Source organism: Gouania willdenowi, chromosome 12, assembly GCF_900634775.1.
Source record: "Gouania willdenowi chromosome 12, fGouWil2.1, whole genome shotgun sequence".
Lineage (NCBI taxonomy): Eukaryota > Metazoa > Chordata > Actinopteri > Blenniiformes > Gobiesocidae > Gouania > Gouania willdenowi.
Window position 1 is genome coordinate 4,112,875 of NC_041055.1, and position 20,611 is coordinate 4,133,485.

The 20,611-nt window shown below is 38.3% G+C and overlaps 1 protein-coding gene across 5 annotated transcripts in view; it reads right to left on the bottom strand.

Moving 5' to 3' along the window:
* whrna (whirlin a) overlaps positions 1–20,611 on the bottom strand; it is a 197,744-nt gene that overhangs the window by 72,884 nt on the left and 104,249 nt on the right. For all 5 annotated transcript variants that reach the window (XM_028463219.1, XM_028463216.1, XM_028463220.1 and 2 more), the window contains exon 3: positions 14,521–14,646. In XM_028463219.1, coding sequence (XP_028319020.1) covers positions 14,521–14,646 — 126 coding nt within the window. The remainder of the gene's footprint in view (positions 1–14,520; positions 14,647–20,611) is intronic.

Here is a 20,611-nt window from a genome sequence, read left to right on the forward strand (position 1 = left end):
TCTCACTGCCTGTTGAAGCGAGGAGCTGTGCTCCTTTTTCTCCTCTCATGAACATAAACCACCAGTGAAAAAAGCCGGTGTGATTAGCGGCTAATGCTATCCTAGCTCAGTGCTACAGAGAGAACATTTACCTGCTATTACCACCTCCTCACTGATTCTCAAATCCTTCCTAGTCCCGGTTATAAAGACCGTGTCGTACAGCTCCAGGTGGTCACACACAGCTTCTACTTCATGGTTGAATGGGTGAACAGACCGCTGTCCGTGTTGACGACCTGACATCATCGTCAACAAAGACTGATTGCGTTCGGCATCAATGTCTGATCACTAGCAGTGTGACTCTGAAGTGCTGTATGTTGAAAACAGGTTTCTGTTTTAAAATCTACGAAGGTTTGAACTTTGAGAGAAATGTTAATTCCTGTCTGAGAAAAGTATATGAAGTGTGTGGTGAGGGGTTTTATAGCCTTAAAACATGTTTAATAATTGTAAAAAATAAAGCTTACTAACTTGCGGATTTCGCCTATTGCGGGTTATTTTTAGAACGTAACGTAACCGATAAACGAGGGACTATTGTACACAGTTTGGATATTTCTAAATAGTATTAGGTGTGGACTTTAACAAAGTTAGGGATCCTAAGGTTGATAAAACGTACAAAGTGGGTGTCATACAGCCCTCACAGACACAGAAAGCAATTGATGCAATGGAAGGGGAGCTCGGTTTAGTAAATGCTTGGAGATTCTTCCACCCTTCAGACAAAGAATTTACCTTTTATTGTCATTCACATATTTTTTATTCAAGAATAAATTATTTTCTAATTTCAAAATCATTGCTCTCTATCACTGAACAAACAATAGGTATTATCTTAATATCCGATCATGCATCGGTGGGGATGGCACAACGTTTAGGCCAGTTACCAAAGTGTCGGTGCACTAGGTGGCGATTTAACTCATCCCTGCTCGGGAGATGAGCATTCAGTAGAATTTAGTAAAAGTGAGATATTAGATTATTGGTTGAATAATGAAGGCTTGGTGGCAAATCAAGCCGTGGAGTGGGATGCTTCTAAGGCTGTGATTAGGGGTTGACTCATTCAGCATTGTTCATATTTGAAGAAGAGATCGATTCAACGTGTCCAGGAACTGGAGGTGGACATTAAAAAAAATGAAAATTTACACTTCACTCAATCTGACTACTCCATTCTTATTCAGAACTAAACAAACAGATTACAAACAGGGACGTTTCTTGCAGAGAGCAAAGCAGCAATCAATTATATCTGGGGTTCAGAATGATGGTGGTGACCTGAAAACAGACAACATGGACATAAATATTTGCTCTGGTTCTTGAACCATTAGCAATTACTATTAGGCAAAATAATAATGTAATGGGCATTAAGGCTATACCTCACATCCTCACTCTGATCGACTCATTTTCAGGTGTTTCTGGTTGTAAAACAAACTGGTCGAAGTCTGAAGCGATGCCCCTATCGAGAGTCTGTCATCCTAGCATCAGGCAGGGATGGCAGTTTTCATGGCAACCATCTGGCCTGACATATTTGGGTATAAAAATCACTCCATGGCTGGATAATATTATGACAATCAATCTTCTCCCTCTTATTCATAAAATAGAGCTTACATTACAAAATTGGAACTGTCACTTCTAGGTAAAATTAATATTTTAAAAATGGTAATAGTTCCCAAAATTAATTACATAAGTAATATGCTACCATTAAGCATGCCACACAATGCATTATTGAATCATAATGAGGCGATGCATAGCTTTTTATGGGCGGGTAAAAAATATATAAATCGGACAAATATAAGTATGCCGCTATTGAGGATGGAGGACTTGGCCTCCCTCACATAAACTGGTATCATTATGCTTTCTGTCTCAAATAATTGTCAAAATTATGCATGACTGCTGACCAAGCGCCTGTGGGAGAGAAGGAACTCACATACCCTTACCCGACCCAAGCATTTATTACTCAAACTAGCGATGTAATCCCCTATGATAATCCAATTCTCACCTTCTTGCAAGAAACACGACAAGCCTCGCATAAAATCATGGGCTTAAATTCTAAATTCACAAACAAAGCATCTTTGTTGCACAATAAAAGCCTCAGGATAGGTAAAAAACAAGCATTTTCATGGGCTGGTTGGTTTAAGTTGGGAACTGTTTATATTGGGGACTTATTTGATAGAGTAAATTCTTGTTGAAAACTAATAAAAAGTGAGTTAAAAAAAAAAAAATCATCAACACAAAACATCAACAAAAATACACAAAAGTTGGGAAAAAACACGCACAAAACAACAAACACACACAACATAATGACAAAACTACACAAACCGAGTCCAAAAACATACACGCTGACAACAAAAACACGTAACCACGTAAAAACCTCCTGCTTTAAACTCAACACTTTTGAGGACCGAGTGCTCATTTGCTAAAAAATACATCCCACCCACGTACGAGTGCCATGATAATCAGATCATCAGTATTAGTCACTTCTCCTTTCAGTGAAGTTATCATCATGGCTCAATGAGACGATCCCAGACAGAAACAATCAATCTGCAGATAATACTTTTTCAAGCCGAGTTCATCCCAACAACAACCGCCACTGACAGAATGAAATAATCCTTAAACAGCACTTGTACTGCAACAGAATATAACATAAAATGTGTAAATTAAATAAAATAAGTGGACATTCATTTAAAAAAAAAAAACACATTTGAAGCACTTTTTTTTTTGCATACCTTAAAATAAAATCCATGGGGAGCAGCCATGTATTAATCTTTATTGTTGGATTGCCTTTCTTCATATTTTCTTTAATATTTAAGTAAATTACTGTATCAGTTGTGGGTATCACAATCTAAATTTAATAAAACTAAATATGTGAGGCTTGTCATTTTTGCATTCTCCATGAGTGCATTAATATTTTTTATAATCGTACAATTTCTTGCAAAGAATCCCACAGAATGTCTGTAAATAACACCAAAAAAATACTTCAAATTCAAAAAATTGTATAATCAATTTCTTGGAGGTACTGTTCTGTGTAATTTTTTGCTTTATATTTACAATATTGTAAATAACTTGTTTATATTCTTTGCACGTGGAAGTGCAATTGCGGTAGAAATTCAAGTAATGTGGTGCTCATGAGGCCAAAGATTCTTCTATTACTGCACAGCTTTATGCTGCGTTCACACCGAATGCGTCACAAAATGTTTGTGCGATCAGATTACGTACAAAGTCAATGGATAAATGCGTCCCAGATGCAAAATCTTTCCTGTGCGGTGGTGCGGTCCGATCCGGGCGTCAAGAGCGATGGCCGTGCGAGCACGCTCCTGATTTTTTGTCACATTCGCAAGAGTTGAAAATATTGAACTTCTGCGACTGTTTCGCATGACTAAAGCCAATCAGAGTCTTTGTTGATGATGATGTCAGGCCGTCAACACGGACACCGGTCTGTTCACCCATTCAACCATGGAGTAGAAGCTGTGTGTGATCACCTGGAGATGTATGACACGGCCTTTATAACCGGGACCGGACTAGGAAGGATTTGGCGTGGAGGAGAATCAGCGAGGAGGTGGTAGTAGCAGGTAAAAGTTCTCTTTGTAGCACTGAGCTAGGATAGCATTAGCCGCTAATCACACCGGCTTTTTTCACTGGTGGTTTATATTTATGAGAGGAGAAAAAGGAGCACAGCTCCTCGCTTCAGCAGGCAGTGAAACTCACCGAGTTGGATGTGTCGCTGGTGGGCAGGGCTTCGCGTCAAAGGCTCATATAAAGCGAATAGGGACATTTTTTGATCCTGCGGAACGTTTCGTGCGGCAGATGCGTCCGGTGTTGCAGAAGACGCAGTCGTGTGAACGCAGCATTAGGTTAAGAACAGCTAGCTAGCTACGAGTGGTTAGCCAAGAGCAGCCAGGTGTTTATTTTCCGTAACTGACCGCAGCCTAATCAGCCTAATAATTCTTATTGTTAAAGTGCAACAAAGTCAGACATAATATCCCTCGTGATGAAATTAAGTCATTTAGTTTGTTGCAGTTATAGTGATTGTGGCTTTATTAAGATGCTAACTGCAGCTAAAGCCTGAGGGAACCTCAGCAGCTGTTTTCAGCTTCATTTCTACTGAATATTAATTCCAGCATATCTGACATATTTTGACAGAAAACATATGCATTATGATTTTAATTATCTTGCTTTGGACAAAACGTGTCCAAAGTAAGAATGTAGACGAAGAAGCGAGAAGAGGTCATCGCTTGTAATTAGCTCCATGGAGACATGGAGAGGTATGGTGTTCTCCCGACCTGTTTAGAATGGTTAAATATAATGAGGGAAGCGTTTTTTCTGAGCATCTTTGCATCTCTTAGATTCAAAGACGGGGGTTAAGTGTGTTTGTCAGAGGTTGTGCACAGGCCTTGACTGACAGCTACAGTTTCCATTCCATCACTTAAAGACGACAATAGCTGCAGTGAAGCATCTCACTGGCCTTGAATTCTTCAGTTTAGTTTAGTTTATTTGAACAATTTACATTCATATTTCTTTTTTAACAAAAAACTAGATACATCATTACACGGTAATGAAAGCTCAAAAGGAGAAGGCAGAAGCAATATAACTTATAGGTGATTTCCCTTATATTCATTTACCATTTCAAACATACAAAGCCTTTAAGTCAGGGATGGGAAACTATCACAGTGGAGGCCACAAACATGTGATTGTATCTGATCTGAGGGCCACATTATCAACATTGACATCAGCATTAAAGGAGACATATCATGCCTTTAAGTCCTTCTTTTTTTACATATAAATCATACAGTTGTGGTCTATATAAAGCGGAACTGCAATGCTTGGGTCTGAATTCCTCATTATTATAGCTCCACCCCTTTTCTACCCTTTTCTGATGTGCTTCTGAGAGCAACTCGTTTTGGTGCGGTCTCTTTAAAATGAGACACTTCATACCCCGCCCCCTCTCCAGGTTGTAGAGGTGACACTCGGTTCAACTCCACCCTGTTCGGCCATTTTTGTAGTTTGATAGAAGAGATACGATTATGTAGTGGCGCAGAAACTTTTTATTCACACATTATTTACAAAATGTCAGACTTGTCCATCCAGCCTTACATGTTCGAGCCAGAGTCGGACCCGGCGGAGCGAGGCCATATCAAGGATCTAAAACGAGCACACAGCGCTAACATATGAAGACGGTGCAACTGCTAATGCTAATGCTAACAAAACAATGACAGGGACGTCTTACCATCACACTTTTTAGCGTTATTTACAGCTTACAGAAGTGCTCTGTTCGTCGTCTCCAAAGATAGAAGGAATTGAACCCTCAATCAGACAAAGTCTTTTGACAAATCCTTCTTTATACTGGTGGAGGTTGATGAAGCAGTCATCCTTGAAGTGCTTCACGCACACAAAAATGATCTTACCCACAGATGTGGTTACATTTCTGTGAAAAATAAAACTCAACCAGGCACTTTGAAAAGGTTCTGATGCTGGGAGACGGTGTAATGAAGCGTGTGGGTTACTACATCCAACAACCAAACATTTTGACTTATCCTCTCGTAACTTCGGCCTCCTTGAGCTTGGACTACAAAATAAAAGCGAGAAATAAAAATGGCGGATTGCTCGAAGTGTTGGGCCTGGAGCCGATGTCCTAATTTGGCAGTTCCGCTGCAAATACTGTGACGTTATTGTTCAAAAAACGTAATAGAGAATAGAAAAATCGAAACAGATTGAAAAATATGACCAAAACAGAATATAAAGATATCTACGGAGCACCTGAAGAGACTAATTTGATTTTTTCTGTACTTCTAAGCACTCTAAATATACAACAAAATGCATTTAAGGGCTAAAACAGTGGATTTAGCATGATATGTCCCCTTTAACACAGAGAAAAAAGTGTTTTTTTTTTTTGTCTTTGTCTTTTAATGTTGTCAGTTTTTAGCCATTTTGTATGGTTTTTTTGAGTCATGATGTGAATTTTTTTGAGTCATTCACTGTGTTTTTTGTTATTTTTTGCGTTCGTGTTGTCGTGTTTTGTATTTTTCTGTCATTTTCTGCATTTTTATTGTCGATTTGTGCCTTTTTGGGGTCACTTTCTGTATTTTTGTTGTCGTTTTCTCTATTTTCCTGTCATTTTGTGTAATTGTGTTATTAGTTTGTGTGTCTTTGGAGCTATTCTGTAAATGTTTGTATGCCATTTTTTCTGTAGTTTTTTGTGTACTTTTTTGCATTTTGCTGCCAATTTGTGTGTTTAGGGAGTTATTTTTTGTGTATTATTGTGGGCTTCACATTCCTTCAAACTTCTTGAATTACAATTTTGGGGGATCTGCTTTGGGGGCCGCAAAAACTTAGACTGAGGGCCACATGTGGCCCCCGCCAATTCACATATATGCATACATTATATTGGTTTACTAAGGGTGTAACAATACATGTATTTGTATTGAACCGTTTTGCTACAGGTCGTTCGGTTCGGGTACAGCGTTGTGCACGGAATGAAACGGAAGTTGCGTGTACGTCATGGCTAACACTAGCGAGAAATCGGAGCTGGAGGACCCTCCCCTGTCACTAAAGTCTCCTGCTTTGGAACACTTCGGCTTCTGGGTGAAATACTGCAATGGAGAAAGACCAGTTGATAAAATGAGAGCAGTGTGCCGACATTGTTCAGCTGAGATCGAGTATGTTTCCGGGAACACGACGAACATGCTAACTCAATTGAAACGGCACCACTCGAGTGCGAATATCACTGCGACAAGAAAGAAAACGTCCTTAGTGCAAACACAGCTGACTTCTCCATTCAAGCAGCCTCTGCCTAGTAATTCTGATAATAATAATAATACATTTTATTTAAAAGCGCCTTTCAAAACACCCAAGGACACTGTACAGGGCAGTCACTAAAATAAACACAATAAAAACAGCAGAATAAAAACAGATAAAAACAAGTGCAGCAGAATAAAACAGAGTACAGTATTGGTTTGGTGAATGTATGTCTAGATGGAGTAGGATTGTCTGAAGAGGTGATCTGACCAAAGCTGTAACAACTGCCATCGGAGTCTTTATAGCAGCAGATAAAAGCTGTTAACAAGCTGTGAGGAGCTTATTTTAATAATATTTTATGTATTTTTTGTTTGAGAAAATTATTATTACCAGGCAGCACTTTACAACAGTATAGTATTTTTTAACTGTATTTTCATATTCTGTATAATGTTAAATACATTGTTGGTTTACTAAAGTTTCGAATAAACAACAAGCAAATGTATGTTTTGCATTTTGTTCCATACTGTACCGAAATGAAACGAACCGTGACCTCAAAACCATGATTTTTGTGTATCGTTACACCCCTAGTGTTTACGATATAGCATTTATATTAATTCCCAGCTATTACAGAGTTACCAACAGTTAAAAAAGCGCTATGGTCTAATGCAGAGCTGGGCAACTGTTATGGGGCAGAATAAAGATGTGATCATCTGATCCGAGGGCTACATTATCAAAATTTATGTCCGCATTTGGAATAATGACCAATCTGAACAATAATACAGGAAATAACACTTTTTTTTGGTCTGTTTTTGGTGTTATTTCATGGTCTATTTGTGTATACTTCACTCTTCTTGTGCATTTTAGTTGTTGTCCTGATTATTTTGAAGTCATTTTTGTGTCTATTTGCTGTTGTTTTGAGTGTTTTTATAAATTTATTGGCAACTTTACAGCAATCACTATTAATTTATGATCTCTAGCTAACATTGTGGCTAAGGATCATAGCCACCTAGAAATGTATACTGTTTCAATTTGGACATTATCAATTTTGATTTGAATTTGTCGCTACAGCACAGAAAGGTAAGAAACATACAGATTTGATTGGACGGAACCACATGTTTGAAAGGGGGAAATAAAAACCACCTGTGTTTGCTTTTTCACTCTTTTTATAAAAAGCCTTTCAGCCAGCTAACAACACTCGTGCGCTCCTTTGTGCGCTCTGAAACAGGCTCCTGTATAATTGGAGGGTTGAGAAGCTGATCACTAACAAGCATGAGATGAAAGGCTCCAGGGAGGATGAGTTCAATGTTGCAATATCACTGTTATACACACAAATACAAGTGTTTTTATCTTAAATCCAGGATAAAAAATCAGGTATCACAGAAAAAAAACCTGTTTAACATGTGCTGTTTATTTCAATGCCTTTTCTGCAAATTGTTTCCACTTTCAACACATTTTCGTCACTTATAAACCGTTTCCACCATTTTTCCCAGCTAATGTTGTGTATGTTGACCCGTTATTGTCACTTTTAACCTCTTTTCACCATATATTTAATGCTTATTTTTTCCAAATTAACCACATTCACCATTTGTCATGTCCATTATTTGCCAGTTTAAATTAATTGTTCCTACTCTTTTCTGCCAATATTCTCTCTAAACACTTTTTTACCACTTTTTCTGTCCGTTTTTGGCCACTCTAATTTGTAACTTATAACCAGTTTCTGTGGTTTCTAAAAATCACATTTCATCACCTTTTCCATCTGTTTTGGTCACTTTTAACCCATTTTTTTTTTTTTAAATTAAAACAAGGATTTACATCTTTATGATGACTATATACTATGGCACAAACAATTAACGCTAAAAAGAGTGTAGTGATGGTAGTGAGGACTAGAGACCAGTGTAAGACAGTATTTCCAGCGTTCTACTTGTCAGGAGGGGAGCTGGCTATGGTGGAAAAAGTGAAATACCTTGGTCACATGATCAGCAGTGACCTCTATGACGATGATGACATCCAGAGGCAGTATTGTACATTGTATGCACAAGCTAACATGCTGGAACAAAAATTTGGAAGGTGTACAGAAAAGGTGTGAAAATAGCTTAGTTTAAAGCAGAACTTAGTAACTTGCGCTTAGCGCTCCCCCTAAAGGTCTCTTTGGTTATGTCACTGTCGTAAACACTCTGCACACTCCGCCGCACGCCCCACCCCACAGCTTCATGTGCACCTTTGCTCTCCAAAGATGGTAGCAACCATCACTGCAAAATCCTAATACAACAGTGACACTAAGGGTGCTTTCACACATATTGTCCCATGTGACCATGTGAACAGTATGAGGAAGAGAGACAAGTAAAATAAATGAATGATGTGGGAGTAATATGGAAGGGAGTGTGGAAATATGTGTGATGTGTTTGTGTGCTGACAAAGTGGCTCTGAAGATGGATGGATGGATATTTGTGTGTGTGCTGCCTGATGGAGTGCTGGGTTGCGAGTGTGTGTGTGTGAGCGTGCCTGTTGCCACAACGACAGTGTGTGAGATTGCCGTGAGATTGCCGTGTGATTGCTGCTGAGCTGTCACTGCATGGAGTTGCTCTGTTCCTCAGACAAAGGTCTTCTCTATTTTCTTGTGCTGCCTCCACCATGATATAAGTTTGAGAAAAGTGAATTTATAGACAACCGTGTGCAGCCACGGGGCTGGTCATAATCTAGCATTAGTTTGTTTTGGGCTGCCGTAAAGCAGTACGTCTTGCCACCAGGTCGGAGGCAGGAAAGTGCTGTTTTCTGGCCAGAGACAGCAGGGGGAGATGAAAGACCCCCCCAATCACCCCATAAACACTTATACTACCCTCACAGGGACTATGAGAAGGATTTATTAAGGTGAAAAAGTTACTTATTTCTGCTTTAAAGCCCACTGCACACCACTCTATACTGCCCGCTAGTGATGCTGCTATACAAAAGCTAAATTCCATAAGCTGCAAATAGCATACAATGATGCTCTCAAGATTCTACTGAAAATCCTGGACAAGTGCCAGTCTGCTGTTTGTGCAGAATAATGTGACCACATTAAAAGCTGTCATAAGAAATGTTTATAAATCTATGATGAGGCTCATATACTCGCAAAATGAAATTCTAACTGTTTTTATAAGGCCTGACCAGAGCAGCATCAGGTACAGCTCAGTGCACTGGAGAAACTGCTTATATGGACTATAATAGTGATTTATATTTTCTGTTTTGTCTGTTTGTCTCTTTCACGTGTTATTTTATGGACCTTTTTTGTGTCTGAAATAAAGATTGAATGATTGATTGAATAATAACTTTCCTGGATAACAGTGGATATTATTCAGATGAATAAATAAATGTGGTTATCACAGATTCATAGAACAATGGACCATCATTTTGCTGACTTCGCTTATAGATGGTCCTGTCTATACACGACTGTTCTTCAATGTTCAGGTCTGTGTTCAACCACCTTCAGCTACAGTGGGGGTCCCCGGTCTCTGGAACCTTTATTTTGGGGGTCACGGGATGAATAGGTTGAGAACCACTGTTCTAAAGAACTGCACTAAACGTCAAGTCAAGTCAAGTCCAAGAAATTCTGCCGGTGACCTTTTTTTTGGTGTTGTTGCCATGACAACAGCCCAGACTGTTTTTCTCCCACCTCTCATCTAATGAGCTGCCTCACACATGAGCTGTCATCGCCCAGATTTAAAATACAAGGCCTCGTACGACTGATTAATCCAGCTACTTCATCCAGATGTTTCATACAATGCCTCACACAGATGTGAACACATTCCTATAATTCTATAGTCTTTTCAGAGCTGCTTCTGCATGATGTGAAATGGACTTAGAGATAATCCTGCGCAATATATCTGGAGTCAAGATATATCGAGATTTCGATTTTGGCAATATCAAAATTTACAATATCATCTATAAAAAATGTTTTTATTTTCAAAAAATAAGTTAAAATTTTTTAACATTGAGCACGATGAGGTCGCGCTTGACCTCGTCACTCAAATCACTCGTCACGTTGCTTGAAGTGGGATAACTTGAGTTTGCATAATTTACATTGATTTGAATGTAATCTAGTCGCTTCAGTCGCGTTCGGTGTGTAAACGCACCTTCAGGCATTTTGCGTAAGCGACAGATTCCTACGTACATAAAACTAACTTTACTTTTCTTTAATAGTGAATCGATGATCTCTCTTCAACCAACAGGTCAACTACTGTCTGCACACACAATCAAAAAACAAGAAATGCAAGCTCGACTAACTTTGTTGATTTTTGCAACAGCGGCGCTTGTGGCCACTAGGGGCACTTAGTGTGAAAGTTACAGGTGCCCCCTAGTGGCCAAAAGTTACAGTGTTGCTTTAACTAAACAAGCCACACTACAGAACTCACTCACACATGCTGTCCCTGAAAGGAGAAAAAGCCAAAAGTGGCACATATTGTGCATCACCAAATTTCAGAATTGTCATTCTGGTAAGACTTTATTGAGTTGAAAATATTTTGTATATCAGGATTTTCAGAAAAAAATATGGAGATATGAATTTTGGCCATACCCTGACCCGGATCTACCATATGGGCAACCTGGGCACGTGCCCAGGGGCCCTCGAGCATAGAGGGGCCCTCTGCCGGCAGAAATAATAATGGTCCAATCAGAATAAAATAATGGTTGTCTACAAGAAATGGACTCTCGTGATTGTCTCCCTTATATGTCAGTTTGTTGACTTGACAGGTAATGATTGGGAGCGGGTGGCAATGCATTGTGTAGATTGGCTAATGATAATGGTGGGTGGGGCTTAGCAGGTGGTTTCCATAGTTTCCATATATTGTGTATGTAGTGGAAAGTGGCGGAAAATGGACCTCAGCAGCATCAACAAAAAGCCCAGCGGACACGCAAAGCGCAAGAAGAAAAAAGAAAAGGAGGAAAAGGAAGCGACAGCTATAAAAAATGTTATGCCAATTAACAGCTTTTTCAAAAAAGCTAGAATTGAAGAGGAGGGTTTCGAGCTAGCCAGCAGCAATGTTAGCTTGGAAGCGCCTTCTACCAGTGATGCCCAGCCTGAGCTAACGGCGGCAACTATCCTTACCGGAGAAAATGAAGCGGCATCTATGAATGAAGAGCAAGCGGAACAAGGTAATTCCTCAATATCTGAAGACCCTGCACTATGGGGATCGCTTACAGAAAGCACCCGCAAGGAAATTTTATTTAAAGGAATCTCAGCCTTTCAAAATCGGGCGGCTAAATATCCTGCTTCACGGAGGGGGAACGACGCAGAGGGAAAGACGCGCTCCCTTACTAATGACGCTCTGACCCGGCGCATTTACAATGGGGAAGCTATTCCACGAGAATGGATTATATATTCACCATCAACGGGAGATATTTTTTGCTTTCCTTGCAAAGTGTTTTCACAATGCAAAAATGCATTTATTGCGGGGTTTATAATGGCCATAGAATCTGAGCTGGTGAGGGAGCTGGACTTTGAGGACTTGATTTGCAACTTTGCAAAGAAAAAGACCAGAAAGAAGAACTTCTAAAGGTAAGAACCATTGTGCTTTATGTGAAGTGAGTAGGCCACTATAAACTCTTATGATTGTGCAGATAATACATGTATTTTGCTTATTCTATTATGCTGTTTGCACAACATGTATCTTGCATAATTCATTGTGGTGTGATGCAGAGAGTTATAGTGCTGCATATTTGTTTTTTTGCAGTGTTAAGTTATCCAGCTGACTTGGTGACAGAATGCAACCTGCACTCAGTTGTGTTATGTGATGGCATTGTTATATCTTCAGTCAGTAACATTTGAGAAGTACTGGTGGAGGTTCTGCTTGGGTGCTTTAATGTGAACACTTTATTGTCATAATCCTTAGCCATGCACTGGGCTGTGATGATTTTTTTTATTTCATTGTTGTTGTGTAATTTGTGAGAGAGATGACAGTGCTTGATTTCTCATTCTGGAAAGGCGAGTATATATATATATATATATATATATATATATATATATATATGTATATATATATATAAAATAATTGGTGTGAGTATTAGGTTAGAGAAGGGGCCTGGTGAGTCTCAGTGCCCAGGGCCCCTGGTGTTGCTAATCCGGCCTTGGCCATACCTGTCAATTTTGGATTTGAAAATAAGGGAAATTTTCTGGCGCCCACTACGAGCCGTCCCATCTGCCCAACCGAGCTCCAGTATCCCTTATATTTGAAGATAAGTGTACAAGAAATCTAAAATAGCCACTTATCAACCACTTACTAAATACAATTATGTGATTAGAATCTGGTAGGTCGACCTTTATTAACATTGAAATGCTGTGAACATTCCTACTAGGGCTGGACGATATGGACCAAAACTCATATCTCAATATATTTTCTCAAAATGGTGAAATATGATATAAATATAGATAATTTCATCAAATAAAGTCTGAGCAGAAAAACATTTTTGGGTTAAATTTGCTGATGCAAAATGCTACACAGGGACATTTAATAACAAACAGCTGCACAATATGTGCATTCATTAATCATCTAACTGAGCTTTACATGTTGTTCTGAGAAGTAAAAGCAGCGACTCCTAAAACTAGTATTTTGATATATAAGCTATAATATATATATGAAATATTATAGTTTTCTATATCGCCAAAATAGAAAACTTGATACATTACTACTTGAATCTCGATTAATCGCCCAGCCCTAATTCCTAAATCATAAAACAGCCTAAATAAAAACATAGTGTATATGAATGTATATGTGTTTAATTTCATTAGATATTTTCTTATAATTTCTCATGCTCACTCATGTGGTTCTCTGGTATTCACTAATGACTTATTAAACATATTTATTACAGACTTTACATTCTTTAACACTTTTTAAAGCAGTTTATATTTGTGGAGCTTGTGATTGGCTGATTTTTCATGGTGACCTACGTCGTTCCGTCCACTGTGGTAGACGTTAAAATCTGTTATTAATCTAACAGAACGTGTAACTGTGTCACATCCTGCTGCTCTTTAGGAAGATAAACTCTGTCACATTTTACAACGTATTTACACCAGTTCTTTGTTTTTTTTCACCAGAATGTCTTCATTCATCATCTCTGTTCTGAGTTGTTTCCAGGTTTGTTGCCGCCGTCGGCACTAATCTAGTGAGAACTGTCACTCAGGCCATTTCAGGTGGAAGCTCCCACGAGGATAGTGATGGAGTTCAGTTTAGTAAGGCATATTTTAATTATTATTACATTAAAATACAAGATATTTATGTAAAAATACTAATACGGGAAGATGGCGGGAAAGAGGGGTAAAATACAGGAGTTTCCAGGCCAAAATGGGATATTTGAGAAGTGTAATTTTGGTCCACATTGCACAGCCCTACTTGGACCTAATTTGCATAGAAATGTAAACCCACACGTTGTACTGTCAAAATTGTGAAAACTCCCATTTCGTGTTCAAACAGTCCTATTCATCCTTATTTAATTAACAGTCTTTTACTTAATTATATATGTTTTGTTTTCTATTTCTTTCTTTTTCTTTAGTGTATATTATTTGTATTTATCATATTTCTCAAGCCTCTGTAACACAATAAATTTCCCTCTGGGATAAATAAAGTATGTCTGATTCAGATTAAACATTAAAGCATGTACTTCATTAAAGAAACAGCTCACATTCACACAAGGAAGTGATTTCATTCACCATTCCACTTACACGTTTTTAAGCTATTCTAAATGAAAGGTTGAATAAATGTGCTGAAACACACTCAGTACACCAATAAATAAAATGGATACCTTGAGTCCTCCACACTCAGCTGCAGACCCCGGGTCCACTCCAGTGATGTAGATACCCAGTGCGTATTCAGCGCCGCCTCGGATCATCAAACCAAGAGATCGTCCATCGTCCAGAATCAGGTTGACCTGTTGAAAGTAGAAAAGATGGAAATCAAAGCTGAACCTTTAGAAATAATATTTAAAATCTATTCTCTGTATCTGATGCGCACAAGCAGCCACAATAGGGGGTTGCTCATGGGTGCATGGCAGTCAAGGTGGGATTCAAACCTTTGGTACAACCACTGCACCAAATAATGTGCAACACAGGCCTGAAATGGTAACTGTAAACGAGACAAGCAGCTTTAGATAAAAGGGCAGGGTCCCAAGGTGCAAGTGGAGAGCCGGGTTAAGGCCTGATAGCTCAGTATTTTTACATGTTAATGAACCACAGCACACCTTGTATACAAATAAATCTCACATCAAACATGTGACATTAGAATCCTGCTGTTCTACCAAGGTCATTCCATCTCATTTCAACATATTTTCAGAACATCCCACGCACTTTGGTCTCAAATAATTCAGATTCTTTTTTTTTTTTTTTTTTACAGATTGTTCCATGATTATTCTATAGTCACACTGTACATTTTTAGTTTGATCGGATTAATACTTTTTGAGATATTGCCAGTTCACCAAGTCAAATTCCTCGTGTGTATAACATACATTACTTGATCAATAAAGTTGTTTCTGATTCTGATTTAGTGCAGGCGGGTATGTGTCGATTTTCATGCGTCCGTATTTTTCTTCCATTTTCAGCTTCCAATATCTCAGGAACTACATCACATTGGAAACTGAAATTTGGTATCATAATACAGCTCCGCCTACCCCCTCAGAATATACAAAAAGATCTGCTATACTATTGTATCTGGTGGACATGCCAGCCCCTCAAATTTGGATTTGTTTGGGGTTTGGGTCTGGAACATGTTTGGGCCTTCAATTAAAAACTTAGCATATGCCTCAGCTCCCTGTAATTTAATCAGCTTTGAGCTATGAACATAGACTGTTCACATCACTAATGATTCTCCAACTGATGAGCACCCCTTTCCAGGAAATGTACTTATTAAAAGTACTTTGATAAAATGACATGGAATGACACACAAATGAATGATAAAGTACTGTAGCATGTGCACGGCAGTGGACAACCACTGGGATATCTTACATTTTAAACCACCTGCTTCTTCATGGTGACACACATTGCTGTGAACTTTTCAACCCTGTGGAATGCATTAAAGTGCCTGGTTTCATCTCTTTATTAACACAGACATAAACGAACGCTGGCACAGCACTCAGCCTCAGACGTGTCATTAGACCTCAGAGCCGCATTAGCTTTGTCACGCTACAGGTGAATGTGATGTCTAAAAACGGCTGATCAACCGCAAATATCCAGCACACGTCGGCTCAGCCAACACTTAAACCGTGAACACCTGGGAGACACTTGTGAGGGCCTGTCTGGTTTCATCTGTCTGATGGAAGTGCTTTAACTCATCACACGTCAAATCACCAATGATTTAAAAGAATTTAAAATACACAGATTTTGGCAATATTGAAAATTACAATATCACCTATAAAGACATTTTTATTTCACAGTTTATTTTGTATTAAAATCAGAGGTGGGACTTGATTAAAAACAGAATATAATTAATTAGGGATTCTTTAACTAATTAATCTAAATGAATCGCCTAACAATATTTGACACAAGAAGCAACGTTTTACGGTTAAAAAGGATTTTGGTATGGAACGCAGCTGTCGTCAGGGTTGCTCACTGTCGCCCCTGCTGTTCAATATAAGTATTGAACCTTTAGCACAGTTAATTAGGAACGACAATGATATCCAGGGATTTTCAATAAATGGTCAACAACATATCTTATCTATTTATGCAGATGACGTACTGTTATATATCTCCAATCCTACAACAACAATTCCCCATCTTAAGGACCTAATCAGTAATTATGGTTAGGGGTGTCCCGATCCAATATTGATATTGGATATCGGTCAGATATGATATATATTGTTTTTTTAAATTCATTTTTTGAATAGCTTTTATTTCATTTTTATATTTATTTTATTCAATCATAGAATATTCTTATTCTAAAAGATTACTTAAATGTAAAGCCTTTTCTAACATTCCACACTACAAAATAAGTAATAACACAGTATGTATAATTCGTGCTGATATTGGATGGATATCTGTATTGGCCAAATACTCAAGGCTGCAATATCGGTATCGTATCGAAAGTGAAAAAGTTCTATCGGGACATCCCTAATTATAGTTACCTTTCTAGCTACAAAGTCAGTACTGACAAAATACTGGCAATGGATATTGTAGGAAATATATCACAAACCGTTAAAGACCAGAGTGGCTTTAAATGGTCTAAAGAGGGTATTAAATACTTGGGCATTCAAATTCCCCCATCATTAATTGAACTGTATAATACAAACTAGAAGTTGATAATAGGGAAACTTTAAAAAGATCTGGAACAATGGACAGTCCTGACTCCATTTCTCTTAGGTCGAATAGAGAGTATACGTATTATGAATGTGCTACCACGACTCTTATACCTCTTACAGATGCTGCCAATAAACATACTAAATTCTACATTTGATGAATTAAACAAGCTAATTCAAATTTATATAACAAGGTAAATGCCCAAGGATCAAGTGGCAAAGACTAAAATTATCAAAATCTCAAGGGGGACTTTCGGTCCCAAATCTTAAACATTTCTGGGCACCTCAAATGAGACCCCTGACTGTGTGGATGCAGGACTTGTCTGACACCCACTGGCTCGATACTGATCCAGCACTTTCTGATATTTCCTCACTCCAAGGCTTTATCCCGTTCATCATCGATAAGGACTTTAAAACTTGGTCAATCACTGGGCTCAGCAAACTCCGTTATCTTGTACATAATGGTTGTCTGAAGTTGTCTGAACAATTGAGAGGTTAGTTTCTGCTTCCTTCATCAGATTTCTTTAGATATTTACAATTAAGGGGCTTTTTTGACAAAACATAAAGAATGGAAAAAAGTGTTAGAACCATCAACTGTTCAAGCTATTCTTATAAAAATACAACAAGGTAATCAACCTCCAAAAGCAATAAGCCATTTTTACAAGGCATTTCTAAATGTGAATACAAACAATACTTCTAATCTGAGGGTAAGGTGGGAAGATGAGACTGGCACTGAAATTACTGAAGGCAAGTGGGACAAAATCTGCTCTGAAGCACACCTGGTGACCAACTCCAGTTCGTGGAGAGAATTTAAATATAAAGTATGAACAAAATACTTCAGGACACCAGAAATAACTTCAAAAATGAATCCGGTAAATCATGATACTTGTTAGCAAAATTGTGCTACTGATCTTGGGAGTCATACTCATATTTTCTGGGCTTGTTCAAACACTGGTCCCTTCTGGAATCATGTTTTCACTGCCCTCAACACAGTATTCAGGCAACCATTTGCTGAAGAGCCACAGACGGCCATTTTAGGTACAATTCCTGATGAGTTTGTAGGAAATTGCAAAAAATATCTGCTAAGGATTTTGCTGACAGCTGCACTCAAATGTATCACCATCAAATGTCTGCAGTCCGACCCACCTACTTATTCTAATTGGATTGAGAAAGAAAGAAATTCATCAGATGGAAGAAATAACCTATTCTCTGAGGCTTCAGAGAGACCTGTTCCTTAAAAGATGTTGGATTTGTTATCCTAAAAAGATGAGCATACTTTGTACGTTTTTGTGCAATACTCTTTTGAATATCTGTATATTGGCATGCACTTATAAAGTGTCATAAATGTGATTGTATTGTACAATGTTCTAAACCTTGATAAAAATTGAGTTCTAAAAAGGATTTTGGTTTATGACTGCATCAATGAAAACAATAAATGAGCTTAAACAAACAAAATTGTGTTTACTATTTCTATCACTGAGTGCTAACATAATGTGCAATATGAATAAATAAATAAATATTATGATTGACTTTTTTTTTCGGGATTTTTGTAAACTTTCTTTAACAAATGTGTTTTGTGTATTAAAATATAAAACAGGACTTAGTACAGAACATTCCAGAGAAGTGTAAACTGAACAGTGTAAAATAGTTATAATATCTGTAAATATCATGAAATAAACAGAACAACTGATGAAGATAATGAATTTAGTTTGAAATAGAATTTCTACACAGCATTTGATAAGTTGGGTCAGACGATGCTATCTGTAGCAATGCTTCTAGCCCCGCCCACATCCTCTACCACAGAGAGTGGTCGACTGTCCACTACAATCATTTATCACTGACTTGGTTCATTTGTCACTCATGGATTTATTCATTTTGGCTCTGAACCCTGTTATCTTGTCCAGTGTGGATTGGAGACGCTGTCTGTTCAGAGCATGTTGCAGCTAGCAGTGTCCGAGTGTCTGTGCTAGCTGCAACATGTTTAGCATTAACTCCATGGACATAATTTGGTTTAGTAACGTTGACTGCCAATGACGTCTATAGACGTCAATTATGTTTTTCAGTTAGAACGGGTGCAGTAAAGCCTTATGCAACTTCCATGAAGAGATCTTACGTGTAGACAATATTTTACTGAGTCAGCAGGTGGCAACAGTGCTCTTTGGATGTCCGATCACACGTAGCAGAAGTAGAAACCGCGGCTACTTCCTTTGATCTGACCGTGATCTCAGACGAGGGTAGGATGATGGCGACGTGAGCAGGAGAAGATGGAGAGAGAATGGCGAAACGAGGAATATTAGATCAGGAAAAATACAGGCAACTTACGCTCGAACATGTTGTGGTTAGTGGTTGTTCTCGTAGTAAGAGTGTTGGAGGAGGTGATGGTGATCATGGTGGAGTAGGAGTATCAAGGAAGCAGACAGGTGTTCCACTTAAAAACGCTGCCAACAAGCATGCGAAGGATGCTAACCCCCGACCAACGACAGAGCTACTGGTTGCAGGTGAAAATTATTATTTTGTTATCAAAAGCTCTTTCTCAGTGTTGTTTTTGCTTTTCATAGAAGGAAACCACTGTTCAGATGTTTGAGGTGTCACTAAAGCAAAAAGTACTAGCGTCAAAGTCAGTATTCTGCTTGATATGTTTCTTTTTACAAAAAACTTGTTTTCTTTGTTTTTTGGTCAGAAACAGCTGTTTTTGGTGAAACCAGCCTGTTATACTGCTGATAACTGAAGAACGGAAAAAGGTGATTTTTTTTTTTTTTCTGTTGAAAAAAGTTGTTTACATAGTCATAGCACACAATCGTCTGTGAGTCTTGAAAGATCAATGAAAATCATCTAAAGCGCCTAGCGTATGGGGTTGGCTGCTGTGAAAGTGGCTGGCAGCCAATGAGTTAATGTGGTAGTGGGGGCTGGAAAAACTCTGATGATCAACAAACTCTTTCTTGCGCAATTTGCACACAACTGGGCTTTTGTTTTCAACCGATGTTCTATTTAAACTAAAAATGAATGCCAACGAAACACAGCAACAATTCTTCTCAGGGTTCACCTGTTTCTCGTGTTGTGGTCTGTGCATCAGTATTATGGGTATACTGGGAACTTGAAGAAATGAGAAAGGTTCCGCGCTGTTTGGAGTGCAAAAAAAAGCAATTAACTGCGTTATGTTTTTTTACTGCGTTATGTTTTTCTGTAATTAATTTATCACAATTAATGTGTTAAAGTCCCAGCCGTATATTAAATATTTACATGATTCGTATCACGGTGTAATCAAATGGTTTGAGAAGCATACAGAAGCACAAAACATATAAAAGATGCCAGACACAAATTAAAATTTTAGATGACAAAGTACCAAGACATTAGCTCGGCATTTACATTAACCTAGCGTTAGCATTAAGATAGGCTAGATTTAGTATTAGCCTAGCATTAGCACTAACCTAGCATTACCTGAACATTAGCAATAAGGTTGAAAAAGGTTGAAATGGGTTGAAAAAATGTGAACATGTTAAAGGTTGACTGGTCCAAATCGGTTGAAGAATGGCTGGGGATGAAGGGGTTAAAAGGAGAGAAACATGACATTTCTAATAGAAATGAATGGGAAATAAAAAATGTAATAAGT